At 42.1% G+C, this 20,407-nt stretch overlaps 3 protein-coding genes across 4 annotated transcripts; all 3 read right to left on the bottom strand.

Annotated features, from left to right (window-relative positions):
* Positions 1 to 561: 561 nt before the first annotated feature.
* On the bottom strand, positions 562 to 6,943 carry LOC115382917 (protein AMBP-like). Its single transcript, XM_030084888.1, has 10 exons — positions 6,750 to 6,943; positions 5,426 to 5,559; positions 5,181 to 5,257; positions 4,975 to 5,091; positions 4,571 to 4,672; positions 2,680 to 2,729; positions 2,388 to 2,475; positions 2,131 to 2,298; positions 897 to 1,070; positions 562 to 745 (listed from the first exon to the last, which is right to left on the bottom strand). Exons 1-10 carry the CDS (start codon positions 6,867 to 6,869, stop codon positions 723 to 725), a joined length of 1,053 nt encoding a protein of 350 aa, XP_029940748.1. The 5' UTR covers positions 6,870 to 6,943; the 3' UTR covers positions 562 to 722.
* A 369-nt stretch (positions 6,944 to 7,312) lies between these two features.
* LOC115383441 (protein AMBP-like) lies at positions 7,313 to 11,590 on the bottom strand. Its single transcript, XM_030085622.1, has 7 exons — positions 11,454 to 11,590; positions 9,488 to 9,633; positions 9,325 to 9,401; positions 9,110 to 9,229; positions 7,577 to 7,678; positions 7,450 to 7,499; positions 7,313 to 7,324 (listed from the first exon to the last, which is right to left on the bottom strand). Exons 1-7 carry the CDS (start codon positions 11,571 to 11,573, stop codon positions 7,313 to 7,315), a joined length of 627 nt encoding a protein of 208 aa, XP_029941482.1. The 5' UTR covers positions 11,574 to 11,590.
* A 582-nt stretch (positions 11,591 to 12,172) lies between these two features.
* Positions 12,173 to 16,281, bottom strand: ptgdsa (prostaglandin D2 synthase a). 2 transcript variants are annotated; one of them, XM_030084300.1, is made up of 7 exons: positions 16,079 to 16,281; positions 14,785 to 14,924; positions 14,540 to 14,616; positions 14,237 to 14,347; positions 14,048 to 14,149; positions 12,885 to 12,919; positions 12,173 to 12,772 (listed from the first exon to the last, which is right to left on the bottom strand). In XM_030084300.1, exons 1-6 carry the CDS (start codon positions 16,172 to 16,174, stop codon positions 12,885 to 12,887), a joined length of 561 nt encoding a protein of 186 aa, XP_029940160.1. In that variant the 5' UTR covers positions 16,175 to 16,281; the 3' UTR covers positions 12,173 to 12,772. The 2 variants fall into 2 exon arrangements, with proteins under 2 accessions (XP_029940160.1, XP_029940159.1); XM_030084299.1 differs by lacking the exon at positions 12,885 to 12,919.
* Between the last annotated feature and the right edge of the window lie 4,126 nt (positions 16,282 to 20,407).

The following is a 20,407-nucleotide window of genomic DNA, read 5'->3' as shown; positions in this document are numbered from 1 at the left end:
TATTTATACTATACTGTATATTGCTCAACGGCTTTCATAATTATATTAGTTCAGTATTTGGAGATTAGTTATGCACCTTACAGTTGTTTTTTTTAATAAATAATTATAGAATAATTGATTAAACTGCAACGTCTAAATTCCGTCTAAAAACAGACGGAATCTAGACGGTTGAAATCAGGTCTAAAAAAATACTAGACGTCTACTAGCCGTCTATTGCTCAGTGGGACTTCAAGCCATTTGCATTCGTGAAAAGAAAAGAAAAAGAAGACTGCAGTCTGAACATTATTATATTTGCTAAAAGCAGAACTGATCAAAGCAAATTTTTCAGTGATTATCTAAAACTGTTACTCTCCTCCTCCATGATAAATCAACTTTAAATTAATTTTCAAATCTTCAGATAAATTAATTTGATTTTCTCTTCAGTAGATGTTCTAACATTTGTCTTCACAATTATGTTCTGAATTTAAATAACACTGTTTATTTTGTGTGATGGAGCTTTAGACACGTGACTGAAATTTTTCATTCCCTTCAATCTGGACAGATTTATCGAAACCACAAGAAAGCATCTTCAACAAGAAATCCAGGTTTTGGCTTTTATTGATGATCTGATGTGATTTTATTGCTGAGATGTTGTATTTTCTCATCCAGCTTTCAAACTCCAGACTTCTGCTGGCTGTCTGTCTGGTGAAGAGATACTAGCTTGTGGTGCTTGTCTTTTCCACTCAGTTTGCCCCCAGCAGATCGTCTGTGAACAGTAAACACATTAAATACCTTCAGTGCATGAGGAAAAGCACTCGAGTTATATATGAAAGAACAATTATAACACTGTGAATCTTAAGGGGTTATTTTAGTATTTGTTGTTCGTGTTTAGGATCCAGCTCTGTTCAAGCTCTCACCCTCCTTCACCACGCCGCAGTACTCCTGACACTCCGCTTTGGTGTAGAACTTGTTGCCGTTGGTCTGGCAGAACCCTTTTTTGTAGGGAACACACAGACCGACGCTGGAGTCGAAGGCCCAGATGTCCGGCTGCCCTGTGCAGGGCTGCACCGCCATCGGCAGACGGCACACAGCTGGACGGATGAAACACAAACCCACATCGGAGCATCATGAATCACCGGCACACACACACAAAAAAAGAAAAAAAGCAATTATAGCCGACCCCTGCCATGAGCAATGCATTATCCAGTAGTTATAGCAGTGACGAGTGATTACCAATTTAACTAACTGTTAAATTAGTCATTACATTACTGCTGTTGTCTGCATTAAGACCTAAACACAACACATAAACAATAATGACAAGTACCATCCAAATTATCGAGCATCTTCCTCCAACTAAATGTTGGAATTTCAGCTGCATTCGATGAATGAATCAGTCATATTGACACACATGGTGCTGAGAGCTCAGCTAATGTGCTTCTGCAGCAATAAATACAGACATTTAAACATTATTTAGACTGGCCTCATCAAGGACACAGGTACAGGAACGTTAGTTATCCAACAAACTAGTTACTTTGATGAGTTACTTTAATAATAATAGTAATAATGATAATGATTATTCTATGTATATTTTTTAAGCTTGTGTTTTCACAGATCAAGTCATAATATTGAGACTTTTCTGAGGTTAAATACAGCCTTCAAAAATTTGAGAAAGAAACTTGGGATTAAATTGAAAATAAAATCTGAATTTTGAGAATAAAAATCTAAGTTTCTAATGTGGTTTATATGTGAGACATATTTTTCAAAAGCTCACACTGAGAATGAAATTCGGCTTTCCAGATTATAACTTTGTTATTTGTTGACCACTTTGATTACTGTAGCCCCTGCAAAGCCATTATGAGAACAGAAATTCCATGTTTATTTTGAAAATAATGACCTTCACTCTTCCAGACTGCAGACAAAAGTAGACATTTTTAGTTTTTGTTCAATATTCATGTTGTTTATGTTTTAATGTGAATCCACAGTAAGTTTCTAACTGTATCTAATTTTAATTCTCCTCTTCTTCCGGATGCTTGTGTGACTCCGCCCTCGGTTCCTCCCCGCTGGTTCATTAACTGCCTCATCCCAGGTTCAAGAACAAACTCTGTGATTCATCTCTTTCCATTTGTGAGTCCGAAGCGTCCTTTGACTCACCCTCGGTGCGACATCTCTGCAGACATTCCCTCTCAGTTTCGAAGTTGTTCTGATTTCCCAAACAGCCTCCGTACTTGAAGGGCTCGCAGCTCATTGATGATGAGTTGTAGAAGAAACGCTGAAGGAACCCAAAACAGGGTCCAGTATCTGGTCCGGCTGAACAAGCCACTGTGGGGGAGGGGTTTGGATTTGTTCAAATGAATGTTTCATCAGTGCATCGATGTCGGTCTCATCCATCCCATGAGGTGATATCTTACCGGATCCATTGAATGAAGCAAGCTCATCGCCAGACCCCTCGTCATCCGCAACAGCCAAGGAAGGCAGCACTGGAGCTCTCCTCCTTCGCTACAACACACAAAAACACATCCCAACTTCAAAAAAATCGACCTCCATCCGTGGCCGTGCAGTGCAACTATGATCATACCGTGAAAAAGCGCATCAGAAAGCACATTTAACCGGTTAGAGATAACCAGGATTTGCATAATGACCGGGATGGTTTGGATTTCGTTGCAGATCACTGCAGAAGTTGGCGGATGTGCTTTTTATTACCTGAGGCCGAGCTGCTGGCGGTGCCACCTGCTGACCGGGAACACAGTCACCTGTTCAGAGGTCACAACAAACATGTCAGCCATTCATCCACACTCGCAACAGACCGGTTATGTTTAACGCTTTAAAATATTTCCTCAGTTTATTTATTTTTCTGTCTAAATTTAAAAAAAAAAACAGAGAGAGAGATTTTGATAAATCCCTGTAAGGTCAGGAAAAAGGACATTAGACAAATATGAAAAATCTGAATAAATAGATCCCCCAATAAAAGATATAACATTACATGTGAAAACTGAATAGAAACTCTCTTGCTTCTAATGTCAGTGTGAGGATTACGATCATTAGGCCCGAGCCCCTGGCCTGCCAAGGGCGAAGGGCCTATTGTTTCTGCAACACAGACAACAACTAGTCGAGCGCGCAGCGCTCGACCACAGACATCATTCAAAATGTCCAGACACACACACACCGACACGCACTCACACATATGCATGTACAAACACAAAAACGCACACACATACACGAATTTTCGAGCGCGCAGCGCTCGACCACAGGCCTTTCACACACTCAAACGTACAAAAATGACAAGTCGAGCGCGCAGCGCTCGACCTCAGACATAGGCCAACATGTCCAGACACACACACCCCGACATGCACTCATACACACGTGTACAAATACAAAAAACGCACACACACTCTCACACACAAACATGACTTGTCGAGCGCGTAGCGCTCGACCACAGGCATTCACACTCTCAAACACCTCACAGACGCGTCGGGCTTGTCGAGAACTTTCCGAAAATATATAACATGTGGGCGAAATAATGGCAGAAAAAAAAAATCGCATATTGTCTTCTTCTTCTGCTCTTTAAACTGGAATTTGACCCCCTGAACATGCTCGAAAACTCACCAAACTTTGCACAAAATTCAGTTCCGGTGAAAAAAATTTTTAATATGAATTTCAATATTGGGATTTAAAAATTGGCTCTACAGCACCACCTGCAAAACCCAAAATGCATTGCGTCAATGGGAGGGGGTCCGCAATAAACTTTGTCGTACAGCCACAATTTTCGGTATATAGATGCACATTGTCGGGACAAACAAAAAATATTATTATGACCCCGCCATCAAAACAGCAGGAAAGCAGCTAGCTGGGATTGAATATTCAAAATTGCTGAGTCAGCGTTTTCCAGGACATCGTACAAAATGTTCGTTTTGATCGCGCGCTTCTCCAAATGAGCTGAAATTTGGTGGACACCATCTACACAAGTAGACAATTAAAAGTTATCCAATTCACAAATCTTCAGATTACGATTTCCGCGTGGCAACGCCGCAAAGTTGATGTCAAATTTTGCCATTTTTTCAGTGTGATAAATGGCTGCCATTCGTACATAACAGATCCAATCTCAGCCAAATACTAAACACTTATTGACCCTTCTCATCTGGACACATGGACAGTGAAATTTTGAAAATCGGCATTACAGCGCCCCCTACAGAATCAAAATAAAATCTGTATGGGTAGTAAAATTATTAGTTTATCAGAAATGAATGAAATCTGGGTGATAATTCCGTCATGTCGTCCCGATCAAAAAAGCAAATGGTAACCATGTTGTATTATCAACAGTGTTGCCGTGGCGATGGCTGAAGTTCCCCATGTTATTCTAATGGGCCCAAGTGAAAACTCTCCCATCAAATCAAATTTATTTGTTGCCATGGAAATGTGCCAAATTTGACAAACATCAATGACAGAATTAAACAGGGCGGGTCAGGTAAGCAGCGGGCGAGGGCCTTTTGACGCCGCTCGCGGCTTTAATTAATATTTCTATTTACACACACTAAAATTGCTCCATGATGAAAGGACTGTGTGGGTGTGTTTGCGTGTGTGCGGGTTACTTTACCTTGGTCCTGCTTGATGACAATTGAGTCATCACTCATTCCCTGTTGCTTCGCCAGCGTTTTAAAGTCATCCAGCACAGTGTCTCTCACAGATTTAGTCCGACCTGAGGCAGACAGGAAGCAGATATGAGCACGGGAAAACTTCACAGGGTTTAAGCGAAGGAAAGTTTTGGTTTAGTGGCGTTTCAAAGTGATAGCGGGACATCAGGTGGACATTTTGTCTCTCTCTTTCTTTTCATCCCCTCTTCCTGAACCTAAGTATGAATCCGTCCTCTACTTTTCTCTCCTTCTATCTGATACTTGCTCTTGTGGAACTGTTGAGTTTTCTCTGCCTAGAAATAGCCATGCTGTATATTTATCTGTCCGTTCATTAAATTCCAGGTGCTTCTGAAGGAAGTTTACTTACTGTACAGTACGAATGAGGTGCTCTTTTGGCCTGATGACTTCTGTTTATTCATTATCACTATGGCGTACTCAATGTAGTTGGTGTGAACCACGTAAGCATCCACATCTGCCTTCCACCCTGCCGGAAGGTGAGCAGAGAAACAGTTAGAAAATCTGAAGTCCTATTACCAAGCATCTGTATAGGTGCAACAGATCAGTGAGACTCACTTGCATTGTGGTAAAAGATGCGTCCCGGTGTGTCAGTCAGCTCGTACTCTCCAGAGATCTCCACACATGTTCCATTTCTACGTGAACACACAGAAACCATGCGCAAAGCCATGAGAATATCACTCCAGTGATGGGGTTGATAAAAAGATAATAAAAAGATTGTACTTGTTAGGGAAAGAAAAAAGCTTCCTGAGAGTTTCTGAGGAAATATGCGATTGCCCATTGTTGAGCTCTTTCATACAAACCTGAGCATAGTGCTCTTCATCTGGATTTTGCCCTCAGCTGGACCTTTCTGCAGCACCTTCTTTCCGATGGCCGAGTGCCGGCGCATGTGGGGACAAGAGCTGGCCTTGGCAACATCATACCACGTTCCCATAAACTGCATGGATCAGACAACAGCAGTGAGACGACACAGACTCAAAGCTAATATACCGAATGACACCTCAGTGGCTCACTATAATAAACCAAGCTCACTCATTTTGAACTGAAGTAGTCGATTAAAATCAGCAAAAAAACAAAAGAAAAAAAAAACGATCTGAAACAAAATTTAACCATAAAGTATTATTCACAAAAAAAACATAAATACCATAAAATGAGTGGAAAATGAGTGGGGTCAGACGGGACACTCGATGTGTCAGGAGTTCAACATTTGAGATGTGGCCTGAAGAAAGCCTGAACATGGAGCTGGCTCTGCCACGAGGCAACATCTGGAAAATTCCCCTTCACTATTAAAGCTTCAGATGTGAAACTCCAGTAGAAGAACGTTGAACAACCACAGTTGGGTCTAATCAAGGATTTTGAAAAGGTTTGAGTTATTTCTTCATTCAGCTGATTGCAAAACCTGTTCTGGTTCTGTGCTGGTTTTCCCACATTTGTCGTGTTTTGCATCTTACCTGTGGTTCAGCCCTCTGCTGTTGAATAATTCAAGTATTTTAAAAGAAATGAGAAATGAGAAAACACACTTTATCAGTATATTTTCAGGATTAAAAAAAGAAGAACCCTCGCGCTGTTAAAGAAGGCAGAGTACACAGAGAATGTGTACCTAACTTGTGTGTACTTAGCTTACTGTTAGGCCATTTTTTTTAGTTTGAGCAATCAGGTAATAAAATGTTTTAAGCGAAGATTGCAACATGAGATTAGAAGGTGGCTGAAATGCAACTTGGTGGTGAGAGTTGGAATATAGATGGTAAATTACCCAATGATTATTTTGTAACATCTTTTCGGATTCTACTTTTGACTTTTCACTGTAACTCAAAATTGCCCTCAGAGGTTAAAACAAGTAGTACCAGTTTGCAGGTATGAATAGAACAGTTACGAGTTTATAATCAAAAGTAGGAAGTAAAAATAAGGAAAGTACAGGCACTTAAAAAACTAGTCATAAAAGACCTATAACTTGCCATCTCTGATTTTGTTGAGATACAAAGTTTTTTACCAGCTGCGTTCAGGACTGACACACGGAGAAAAGCATGTCTGCGTCCCAGCTCTTTAAACTAAAGGCAGAAATTAAATACATGTATTTTTTAAGAAGCTACACGTTACAGCAACAACTGGCTCTACCCAGTGGCTCACCCGGTTCAAGTCAAAGTTCTCCTGCGTGGAGTAAAGAGGCTCCGGAAGAACTGGGAGCCCCTGGAGGGTCCAGGTCCATCCCAGAACCAGCAGAGGAACCAGAATCGCTGCCTTCTGCATCCTGTCAGCTCGTCTTTCCACTTGTCTCTGGCAGATAGTGACTCACCTCGGCTCGCTCCAGACTAGGAACTGGGATGGGCTACTGAACTCTCTGTGTACTCACACCCACAACCCAGTCAAAAAACAAACAAATGAAGGAACAAAGTTCTGCCTCTGTTCATCTTTCTGTGTATCTTAACCTGCTCAGACGGCTAAACACTCAGACGTTGGACTTCAGAGCAGATCGACAAATCAATGTGTCTTGATCTTAGACACTAATGATTGACAGAAAAAAAAAATGCATTTTCGCTTGATTTGAGTAATAGAACACAATTCTCACTGGATCCATAGAAAGTCTGATAAAACTGTGTTTTATTGGTTGACAAAAAACTGTTGAACTATTGGCGTGGTGAAAATGCCTGGTCAGTGTTTACACGATGGCTGTCCTCTTCACTTTTCCAACTTTATGTTTCATCCTGTAAGAGTAACACATGCAGGTATGAAATCAAGGCTTCTCTTTCACTAATTTGAGGAAAAAGTAAAATGATGAACACACATGATTTAGATGACTGATTACTCTGCATGTATTGTCAGCATTTACCTGAGGTTGAGTGGTGGGTTCAGTCACCTCCTCGCCAGCAGCACACTCACCTGGGAGCAAACAGAGAGGCCGTATGACAGCTTCATCTCGCAAAACATGAATGAATTCAAAACGAGTGTCTCTTTACCTTCATACTGATTTACAATGACTGCGCCTTCATTCATTCCATGTAGTCGAATCAGTGTTTTAAAGTCTTCCAGCACAGCAGGACTCACATCCACAGATCTACCTGAAGAGGAGGACAGTTCTGATATTTGCGTAGTGCATCAGGTACGGAGGTTGAGAAGGTTCAACGCCACAACACAGCAGCAAAAAGCTGGAAGTCAACCCTGAGGGGTGAGTGATGATACATGCAGATAAGGCCTGACTTGCTTCATCAAAGATCATCTGCCTTCAAAGTGTTCAAGTAGGCGTGATATTCCCATGATATCCCCAAGGGCACAGCGATCACAGCGAACAACAGACAATATTTAGTATCAGAACCAAAACATAGACTGCAGAGCTCATGAATAACATTCTGACAATAATGTCAACATGGTGACCAAATTGATGATTTACAAAAATAGATATTGTCATTAATCACAATCATCGAGCTGCAGCGCATCAATAAACTCTCCCCTAATCAATAAATTCCGTTGTGGGTTAACTTCCATTGTGGTCTTGGTATTTGTGTTTTGGGTTTTGTGGTTGTGTTGTGTTGTGTTGTGTTGTGTTGTGTTGTGTTGTGTTGTGTTGTGTTGTCTGGGCCGCCATTTTTAAAGACTTTTCATCTTTTTATATACTGAAATGCAGCATTGTTTGTATGTGTTTTTATAGTAAAATATACAATAGGTCAAGGGAAAAAAAAATTTGAGTGCCAACTTCAAATCAACGAAAAGTTCAGTGTGCCTCAGGGTTTTGGTACTTAGTTCTCAATTGATTTATTACTCAATAAACCTTGATATTGCTTCACTTTTTATTTGATAAGGTAGAGATAGAAATAAGAGTTACTCTCTACACGAGGCCTCATTAAATCGAAGGTAATAATGAAGTCTAGTTTACGCGGTGCATACGCTACATGATTGGATCGATTTAGAAGGTTTCCATATTATTTTTTGCATTTGGACAATTTCACTCAAACTTATTGTGCTGTCAAGCAAAGCAAAACATTTGTTATGCAGCAAAATTATGGGAATTTAGTGAAAACGGGAAAATGACACAGAATGTAGAACTGTACAGAAACGTGGATTAAACTCAGAGGTGAAGCTGTGAGCTCAAGAATTGCTATTTGGACAAGTTAGAGACAGAAATGCGACTGATGCTGAGCAGGAACAGCAGCTCATCAAAACCATGAGACCAAGCGTTTTCTATGACAGCACAACATGTTCATTTTTAATGTCTGGACTAATGGTAGTAACAGTTTTGACCCTCCGGTTAATTAATTGCACATCAGTTGAACAGACACAAAAGGGATCCACTACGCTAACTAAAGTAATAATATCATTATAGTGCTACACAAGTTGGGACAGCATGGTGTGCAATTTTTAATTTATGGTTTATATCATAGGTTTATTGGATTTAGATTATTATTTAAAGCTATTTAGAATGTTTTTAAGCAAAAATTAATATTTCACCTTTAATGTCTGGCATGGATTGTTATGACTGAGGTCTGGTTACTCACTGTAAAGTTTGAATATGATGGTTTTTTCCTCTGAAAGTTTCTCTGTGCTCAGCAGAAACATCACTGCGTGGTCATTATAGTTGGTACGAACCACAATGGAATCGACATCTGCTCCAAACCCTGCAGGGAGGATATTAATTTAAAGTTACCTTTATAATAGGGAACATATTAAACATGGAAATGTTTCGACAGAAAGCAGGAAAAACACATCATACTTGCAACATGGTGGAAGAAGCGTCCTGGAGTGTCGGTCAGGCTGTGAACTGTGGACGTTTCCTGACAGGAACCGTTCCTGGATGTGGGTTAAACACTGCAAAGGTCAGACTGAGTGCAACACGCAGTAAAGCTGATGTCCTGCAGAGCGTCAGTGATCTAGACCTGACAGAGGAGGCGGCCATGGTGAAGTTGCTCTCTGAGGTCTTATGAGTCAGCTCCAGCGCCACAGTGACGGGGTTCCCCCGCTTCCGCTGCGTGTAGTGAGGGCAGGTCGACGCCACCGCCACCTCATACCACTTCCCCATGAACTGAAGGAAGCACACACACAACTGATCTGTAGCGGAGCCAGAGTGGGGGCAAGGGGGCGGTCGCCCCAGGGCCCACAAGGTCATAGGGCCCCGTTTCATGTGATGTGTTCACATTTACTCGTAAATAAATTCGTATAATAAAATGTGCAGTGTGTGCCTGAAGGTATACGCATATGATTGTGGGCTCCAATTTGCCAATTCTTACATTACGACTGTCCATGAATGCATCAGAGCTGTAAGCCAGCGCTGATTGGCTGTGCGGCATGAACGAGTTTTTTTCTTTGCACTTGATCTGAACTCTTTGGAGGGAAGTTAAACAGTATGCTAAACACTATGCTATCCGCTAGCGGTACGACCCAAAACCTAACATCGGAGCCATTGGTGAGTCAGTGAGACCTTCAAAAAATATTATCTTTATCAGAATGCTGTGGTCTTAAACACCTGCCTATTTGAATGTGCCTGTGTTGCCCTCAACTATAAGAGACCGCCGAGTCTATTTTTTTTCTAATATACAGTAAGTGAATTCCAAAAGATAGAGATTGCTGTGTCCATATCTATCTGAATAGATTGTGTAATTTTAGACCAGCTGTGTTCATTTTATATTTAAGCTGTATCAAAGATGATACAGGTTTGGCCCGTGAGTTTCTATTTGAGTTTTCAGCACCATGGACAGCGGACGCTCTGAGATTGACAGCTGTCACTCAGGCTGCATTTGTGTGTGTGTTCGTGCATATGTGTATTTGTTCTTCAGAACAAATTTGTGAACTGGTTTGTGACTTTATTCTGCTTTCTGAAGCATATAGGTTTGCTTGGCTCAATAAAAGTGAGCATTAGTGTGTTGTTTGATGGTAGGATGAGGTATTGTTTGAATGGTGAAATTACTATCATAAGGGCCCTCGAGAATGCTCCGCCCCCTCTGTACTGAGACCCACGCTCCGCCTCTGCATCTGATGGAAACTTAGCAGTACGTCCAAACATCTGCAAGCGGGCTGATAACTATAACACGACTTTATTTCTACTGTGTTTCTGGGAGCCCACCATCAGCTCCCTCACCAGGAAGGCCTAGTAGAGGAGGTTTTGAGGAGGAAACTCAAGCTGCCAACCGAAATGTTGGTACGATTCCACATGTCCCCATCAGTGTGTGGTGTGCTGGAGCTGCCGTCAGGAACAGAAACAGGCTGCGAGTGCGGCGCATTGTTGGTGCTGCTGAGAGGGTGATTGTCTGGAAGCTCTCGTCTCTCAGACACCTGCATGTTTCCAGGACTCGGGGGCGTGCAGGGCGAATCTCAGCTGACCCTTCTCACTCGAGTCATGGTTTCCCCTCAGGCAGGAGGCTCCAGTCCACCCAGACCAAGACGTCTCACCACGCGAACAGCTCCTCTGCCGTCAGACTCCTGAATACAAAATCTCTCTGCCGTCTGACTCACAAATCTAGTCTCTTGTATCTGCTTCTGCACTGTTATAATTGCACTATGTGGGACTTTTATTTCACAACTTTTATACATATTTCTTACTTTTTTTGTATTGATTTGAAGAAATTCCAAGTCAGAATGTACTTTGCGGATAATGGTAGTAAAGTTGTTGCGATTCTGATTCAGCAGGAAGCTTCTTTTGAATGACAATTTCCTGGATTTGTTTCATTGTTTGGTTCTCAAACAGGACATCATAAGACATTTTCTGTTTTTTTCATTTTAAACCAAGCCATAGGGTGGAAAAACTTGCCTCCATTTGAAATGACCCTCACTCCTAAACTCTCAAGATGACTGAATGAAAAAACAAGAACTGCAGAAAGAGACAAGAACAATGTGACCGTCACCCACCTGACTCAAAACAAAGTTTTCCTGCGTGAAGTTGAGATTTTCTGGAAGCACGCTGTCGACCTGGAGGCTCCATGGTGACCAGGAGAACAGCACACACATCACATACACTCCTCTCTGCATCCTGTGACCCTTTTCTGACCACCCAACACCAAGAAGTGCTTTTCCTTGTTCCCCTTTCAGGGTCAAACCAACACTCTCCCTGTGTGGCCTTTGTGGAATCCCACCACTTTACAAAGAAACTCACCAGAGAAGGAGCAAAGTTCTGTCTCTTTATTTGCTGTCACATGCCTCTGCAAACACCGCTGTGTGTTTACTTGTTTGATGAATGACTGGACTTCAGAATTTGAAGCTACAAACTGGCAGCAAATCAGTACATGTTGGCAATTACAAGCTGATAAGTATTTGGGAGAAAGGCTGAATTGCTTTTTGATTTCTTTTTTTTTCCCATCACTACCCAGTCTGTCCTCCACATAGAGATCGTAATCTCTTCATGACACACGCATGAGCAGTAACATGTACGCTTCTCTCCTTTATTGAGGTGAAGGCAGCCAAAGCTCACACTGTGGATATGGTTCTACAGCAGATAGAAACACGACAAAGAGTTTGTTGTTTTCTTATTTCACAAAAAGTATTTGGGGCATTCTCAGAGCTGAAAAAGCTCCAAATGTGACAGTTTTTGACATAAAACATCCTCAACCTGTTTCTTCCTGGTGCTTTAATGGTGGAAACTCAGATATTTACCTTTTTGAAAAGTGTGACTTCAAAATTGGTGAGAAAGAGCCATGTTTTTTTTTTTCTTACCATTACACAATCTGCAGAGAAAGACTGAAGGTGGGAGGTTTGGAGTTTATAGCACTGGGATGTTCATTTCTCTATCAGGTGTCCAAAATGTTCCACTTGTCATTGAAAGCACCGTTAGCGTGGTAATGCTCACGTGTAAAATGTAAATATCATTTTCTGAACACAACAGTCATTTACATCTTGTAACACACACGCACCAACGTCCAGTCTGAATGTTTAATTCATTATCAGCACTGTGAAACAGCAGGTCCAGGTGTAGGTGATGGTTCATAACACTACATTGTCCAAACTGTTTACCTTAGAGCACCAGTGAAATATCAGCAATAATCTAAAACCATCAAATTTTGAAATACTCGTTACGTAAAGCGGAGCAGTGACCATGATGTAAAACACTACGAAACATGCAGATCTATATATATTCCATCATCAGTATTTGCAACACTTATATTTGCCCAGAGAGGGGCGGAGGGCCGGATCGCGTCCGCGCTGCCGCCTTCTCCTCACGCACGTGCGAGAACCTGGACAGAACAGAAAAGGACAGAAATCAAAGAGTCAATGCTTAAAAAGTCGAATGGAGCTAAAACCCGAGCGTCCCCATTCAGAACCACACAGGGACAGAAATGATCTCACCTAACCAGAAGCTGCTGCTGCTGCTGGGCAATTATCTGTTTGTCAGAGAACAAAAAAGGCAAGAGTCTGTTAATTCCCTTCATTATCTGTGCTTGCGTATACACTGATCAGCCAGAATATTATGACCACCCCCAGGTGAAGTGAATGACACCGTGGTACCCGGGGTGGGTGATATATATGTGTCAGGCAGCAACAGAACATTTATCCTCAAAGCTGACGTGTTAAGCCGCCTCCTTTTGATCTGAAACATATTATGAATGGAATTTGTCGAAACGATGCCAAAATATCTGGCCTCTCAAACCAGCATAATAATTCTAGGCAAGTTCAAAAGATTTGAACTACTTTGGTTTTCATTAAAAAAAAGAAAAAAAGAAAAAAAAAAGAAAAGGCTCACAATCACAGATGAAAGTGCAAGAATTAGGAAATGACGTTTCAGCACATCCATATGGTCTTCTATTGAAATCTTAATCCAGCAGCTCTGTTTTCCATTTGTAAAGTTCATTTCTGCCAAAAGGATTGTCAGAGGATCAGGAACTCCCTGTGGTTTTACACAGTTGTCACGTAACTGTTGCATGACATTTGAGCATCTGTTATTAGACAGTGGTGAGCGCTACAGCTGTGCAGTCTTATCTGGGAAATCTCAAGCTGTTTGCTACATATTTGCACCTTTAAGACGCTTTTTGACCCAAAACTCACTGGGAGTTTCCGCAGAATTCATGCAACATTCATTTAACAAACTTAAAGCACCAATCCTATGTGAATCAGAGGTAGAATGAATGCTATATTTGCATTTTTCGGTTATATTTTTGTATCTCCAGCTTGTTTTGATTCATCACAGTCTTGAAGCAAGTCTAACAAAGTCCAAAGTGGACAACTGGGTCAGAGCGTCTCCACACACTGCAGCTGTTGTGGGGCGTTCCCAGTCTGCGTCGGTCAGAATCAAAACTGATCCAAGGAAGGAAAAGTGTTGAGGCAGTGACAGGGTCGCTGGTAGCCAAGCTTCAATGAGGCCCCGCCTCTCAACTTCCAAGGACTTAAAGGATTTACAGCAGCGCTAACTCGGTTGTAGTTCTTCACAGCACACCTTCCCAGGCCTTGTGTAGTCCGGGGAGGTGATCATAACATTACTGCTGATCAGTGTATTTGCACCAGTGTGCTCCCACCTGCTGGAGGCGGCGTCAGGATGGACTCTTTGGGGAAACCGCGGGAAATGGCGAAGGCTTTGAACCTCTGAATCACGTCGTTGTGGACCCGCTGAGCGCGGCCTGCGAACAAGACGGACCGGTAGTGAACATCAGTGACAAACAAACGTTCCTAGATCGAGAACCTGTGGTTATGTGTCTGAGTCTCACCGTAAAGAGCCACCTGTGTGTACTCCCTGTGAAAAACCTTGTGTTTGAGGACCAGAGCGTAGTCGGTGTAGTTTGTGTCCACCACTGTGATGTCCTTCACCATGTTGTGGCCTGCAAGGGAAACGCAGCACAAAAGCAAGAACCGTGATATTTAACATGGTGGAAGTGGTTTATGTACACAACTCATTATTCTCTCTGGAGATGTCTGCTCACAGTGTCTTATATAAAGCCACGATATTGTCTTAGATGTGGCTGGATGCCATCTTCTTGTCGCCTTCCAGGTTCAAACTACAAAAGACTCACGTGTGCTGAAGTAGGTGAACTGTCCAGCCACGGGAGTCTTCTCATAGTGGTATGTTTTAACCACACAGCCTGCAGGACTGGAGCACACACAGAAAACCACGTCAGTTACTTTACTTTGATTGGATGAGACAAAAAAAACAAAAATCTACCGACAGATAGCAAAATGTTTCTCCTTCTCCCTTGGAGAGAAGAGTGCACGGTTAAAAGCCCCGTTTCACGGACCCCGCCCTCGCGCCCAGACTCACGTGGCGTCCCACATCGTGAGGTTAACGTTGCCGTTTGGCAGCGCTGCGATGAAGCCCATGGAGGCCTTGATCTTGTCTCTGTATGGAGCAAAGCTCGGCGAGTCGTAGGCGAGGCCCACGCGGTACCATCTACCTGCAAACTAAACAAACAAACAAACAAACAAACAAACACACAAACACACACACACACACACACACACACACACACACACACACACACACACACACACACACACACACACACACACACACACACACACACACACACACACACACACACACACACACACACACACACACACACACACACACACACACACACACCAGTTTCAGATCTCTGACTTCTATCTCCCTGTGACAGGAACAAGTTTCAAGCCTCCATATGATGAGGAGGAATTTAAAAAGAAATAAAAGAATTCCGTTTTAAAGCTTTAAATCCATCGATTGGTGTGTATTTCAAGGACATAGCTTTCAAGGTAAAAATGATGCCATTTAATAAAATCCTGTGATTTCTATCAGTGTGTACAAGATCAGCCACACACTATATATTGGTTGCAAATAAAAATGTTTTGCTTTGACAACAACTAGCAAGTGTATTTGCAGAACTAAATGGAGAACAAAGACAGTATTTAGCATGGATTTAAGGGAGGAAAAGCATGTTTATGGGGAATTATCCAAAATAGCCTACAGTGCTCATGTTTATCGTAATGAAGGACAAATCGACCTCTGAAAAAGGTACAGCTTAACTGTTTTCAACACTTTTGCCAACTACTGCGTTTCCTCAATCCTTTAAATAGATGTTTTTTTTTCTAAAAACAAAGATGATGACTTTCTGGAGGCCTGGCTGAGTTGCACAAGCAGAATATCTGATCTGATTTCTCTAAAATGCAAACAGATTTTACCTGCTGACCCAGTTTCAGGGCAGACTCAAAAAGACCTTTTCTTTTTTAAAAACTCACATCAGGCTTCCAAGAAAGTGACCTTTTGATAAAGGTGGGTCGATCAGTCGCCTCAAATCAGTGAAAGCAAACAAATAGAAGTCCACAACAACAAACGTAAACTTGGATTCTCTTGTGAAAGGACCAGAAGCATCGGCTTGATTTCAGATATCTGAAGTGATTTTATGTTTTGGGAGTTTCTCTACTTAGACCCTTCACTCATCAGCACACTGTGTAATAACATATAGAAATAAATTAATAAATAACATGAGAGAAGTATTAAAGCCAAGTTTCCTTCTATTTGACAATCAAGCTGATTTCACTGTGAGAATCAGCCTGGTCTTTGTTCACCTTACCCTCTGCAGGTTGAAATCTTTCTGCGGCTTCACACCTGCGTGAACCATCATCACGCACAGCGTCGCCGTGGCAACGGCGACCACGGCGCTCCTCATATCTGCGATGGGAAGAAAGAAACCGGTGGGAGTCGGCGCGCTGAGAGGTTGGAGCGGGGCGCTTGACCTGAGCCTGAAGCGAAGTGTCGGCAGCCAGCAGACAGGCATCGAGTGGCAGAGCCCGTGGCAGTGTTTGCTTTTTTTTTTTCCTAACTGATCCACCCACTCGGTCGCCAGCCAATCGTCACCGAGGGCCTGGGAACAGTGGCCGAGTGTTGGAGCTGCGTGGCTCCAAAACAACTTCCCCTCACTTTTAGAGGCTTCTCCTCCGCAGGTCATGATGTAGGTCCAGCGGCGTCAGCTGAGATTCATGTGCTGCGCGCACAAAGAAAAGACACAAAAGGTTTCACAAGACCAGAGCTCACGCTGGAAAACACACCGGGAGGAAGACGCCTCTTTCAAACCACATATCATTAAAATCTGACATGATCTGCTTTACACTTAAACACAGTTGTCTTTTTGGGAAACGTTTTCTTGATTTGCTAATCACGCTGTTCAAAGACGTCATGTCCATTTTCACAATGACACTGAACGTACCAGCTGAGTTATGTTCAGGGTGGAAAATAAACACAACAGGATCTGTGAGTCACAACTTAATGAAGGTTTAAACCTCTCTAAACACAGTAACACCACTGTAGAAGATTATTTGGCTCACTGACGTTTGAAATGTATGAAAAAGTCGAGCTTGCACAGCAACTGTGATAATCATCAGTCATGTCAACACAGGAGCAAATGACTGTTGCCCAAGTTTCATTTGGAAACTTTCACATAATATGAGCAATTTTCTCACACAAAGACTAAATTCTGTCACAGAGATGCTGTGATTCAGTTCACTTTGTCACTTGTTTTGTCCTCGGAGACATCAGAATAAAGTAACAGCATGAAATGTGAATGAACACTGCAGTTCAGTGCTGGGACTGTTTAACCAGTGTGATCTTGCTAAATTGTGACTAAAGCTGAAATTGATGTTGCGGGTTGTGCAAACAGTAAATATAGGCCAACAGTGAAGAAAGCAAATGAGCACACAGAACACACAGATTTCACTGACGGTACTCTGATTTCCTGTTACCTCAAATTGAGACCGGACCTAAAAGATTAGATAGAATGGATACTAATTCTGTCAAAAAGTACAGATTCTGATTATTCGGCCCGTTTTTTTTTTTTTACCCCTGACTGACGCCAACATGTTTTAGGAACAGGAAAGTTTAAGAATAAACTTCTGAAACTTTAATTTTCATCCATAAAACACAGTGAGGTTCGGCGGAGGGTCAGATTTACTGCGTTGAATATTTGAACAGCTGCTATATGTGGCTCTAAGGCGACAATTTATATTTGACTTACTTCAGGAAAAGTGGCTCAAAATCACAGTCCTTGTGAACAATTTAAATATTTTTTTTATTTTATTTTATTAATGATTTTCCATTCGCAGCACTGCTTTTTACCTCATTTTCTTGAAATACATCATGTGTACAACGAGCCTTCGGCGGACAAAGAGGACATCAGTGTGTGTGTCTCGCACACTCAGCACACCTCACAGACCTCCTGGACACACTCTGCACAGGCTGAAAGCTGCCGCCTGAGCAGTAAGACTGAAAAATATAAATAACTTAAAAAAAAAAAAAAAACAACTTACAAATAGGCAGACATTTAGGAGCCATGGCAGGGAAACCGACAAACAAAAAGTGCAATAAGCTGAGTGATAAGTGCCGATCAGAGTGACGAGGGAAAGAAAGAGATAAAGAGAAATGTGTCTGATCATCGAGGTGACTCACTGTCATGTGATACCATAAGGTGCTTCACACACAAAGAACCACAGTTACTCACTTCCACAAACTTCAGTCCATTTCTTTGTGATGTTTGATGGTGAATTTATACAGTAACTTTAATTACAGACCAAGGAGCAATGGATCTGATCCATCAAATGATATCATCAATAAATTCAACCGATCTGGGAGGGTGAGAGAAGGTCTCAATCAACAGGCGTTTATTTTGAAGGGGGAAAAAAAAAACAAAGCAAGGTTGTTTCCATTTATTCTGAATTTACTTAGAGTTAACACTGTTGCAGGCCGGTTTTATCCACATTTGATACTCTTGGTTTAAGATTGTACTTTTTGATCGGTAAAATTGAGTTGAGCCATCTGATTTTTATTTGATAAATATGTCATGAGTATGTCTCTGTTGCTATAAATGTTTTTTTTTCTCCAAGTATTTGTTCTCCTAAAAAAAAAAAAAAAAAAAAAAGGCAGATCCCTGACTGGCTCCTAGCGCCTTTCCAAAAACAAAAAACAAACGAAAAAAAACAAAAAAAACAGCTTTGATTGTTTTTCGTTCATACTGAATTCCCTCATCTCTTTTTTTTTTATATATACCAAATCCACACGATTCCACACAAAGAAAAACAAAATCAATCACACATAAAAGTGAACCAATCAACGTATAATTAACAGTTCAAAAAAATAATAATTTAAACTCATTAAAAAAAAAAAAAATGCAAATTTAAACATCTTCCTCAGAGTGCTCTGCTGTGGAGCTGTTGATTCTCGTGTCCCCCCCTCCCTCCCCCTCCCCAGGGTTGACGAACGCAACCCTCAGACAGAAGCATCGGAACGGCCGGAACCGTGTTCTCAGCACACTTCACAGCATCGCCGCCGTCAGCCCCTCGGTTTTCCTCTCGAGACATCCGCGAGCACATTTCACACTCATCATTAAAGAATAAATACAAGTGAGGGACAGAAGAAGCAGGAACAAAATCTCACGTCCCATCAAGCGGCTTTGTCGTGTTGGTCTTTTTTTGTTTTGTTTTACTCCAAAATTGGGAAATCACAGGTGAGCAGAGCTTTCGATGGTCGCTGCCGTCAAGGTCAAACTGTGTCAGTCAGTGCAATGTAAAAACTGGGAAAAGCTGGATATTTAAAAAGCAGTCCAAATGACGTGAACAACAAGTCTTCTACACTACAGCTGGTCTTTAAATGGCTTGTTCCAGTCAGTGGAGATGGCGGCATGCCTCTGTGTAGTGCAGGTCAACTTCATCTGTGGTCGCTCACAACGGAGGGGAAAAAAAACAAAACTGAACGAAACAAAAAATATCAAAGGATAATGAATACTACACACAACACACAGCAGGTTATGTGACAAAGGTTCGAGTGCGTAGATGGTGTTTTATAATAGCTCTCCACTGACAATAAATTAGCAGCCTTTTGCTTGGAGTGATGATCATGTGGTGTTTATCATGAAGGACTGTGACCTTCAAAGTGCCCGCCTCCGCCTCTGCTCTGGTTTTGAAGCATCGGGTGAAAACTAGGAGTGGACACTAGCTGCAAACACAAAGTTTGAAACTCTCTGCAACCATTGACTTAAAAAAAAATAAAAAAAAAAAATGGCCAAAACAGTCAGACTGGACCCAACACTAACGTCCAACACAGGAAGCAAACATGTCTAACACACTGGAATCAGCTAAAAGAACACTCTACTGAACATCCTGGATGCTCTCTGCCACTGTTCAGCGATGCAGAGTGGAGATCTGAGGGAAGCAGCCACCATCAAACAGAGTCGCCTGCTCAGAGGGAATGAGCGCCACCGTCGGTGGGAAGGAATGCACGATGGGAAAGACGGGATCGGTTGGCAGAAATGCAAAAAGGCTTAAAGTAAAAGTGCTGAGCAAAAGGGAACTTAGGCCAGATACATCTGTAGGACAACCCAGGTAACAACCGAAGGAAGTAAGACAGCTAGGAAAAAAAAAGGGAACGTAAAGCAAGGAAATGCTGGGATGAGGAACACACCCCTCCTGCACCTGGCAGGACGAAGCGGCTGTTCAATCCAAGCATGAGATTTTGATCTCAGAAGCTGATTTTTCGTCGTCTACGTGAAGCTTTGCGAGTTTACTGCAGGAGAGGACGGACAGATGACAGGAGGAAGCAGAAGCTGAATGAGTGAAAGCGGTCCAGCGTCGGGGTGTGGGCTCTGTGGATCTGGGAGGCGAACTCACAGTAAGGCACAGTGCTCTGCTAGCGGTGTGCGATGCTCATTCACGCTGCTACAAACCTCTGATGACAGCTGCTGCAAACAAACAAAGCGTCTTTTCCTCTTCTTCTACGTTCCTACATCAACGTGTCCCCTCCAGTCCGTCTGCCCCGCCTGTAAATCTTTGGATCGTTCAGCCCTCTTTAGCACCAAATAAAGGTTAGTAACACAAGTCCGGTCAGGTGCCCTTTGTTTGTTTTTTTTTTCTCTCTC

The sequence above is a fragment of the Salarias fasciatus genome (genome assembly GCF_902148845.1).
Source record: "Salarias fasciatus chromosome 7 unlocalized genomic scaffold, fSalaFa1.1 super_scaffold_4, whole genome shotgun sequence".
NCBI classification, from domain to species: Eukaryota; Metazoa; Chordata; class Actinopteri; order Blenniiformes; family Blenniidae; genus Salarias; species Salarias fasciatus.
This window is presented reverse-complemented; position numbering and strand designations above follow the sequence as displayed.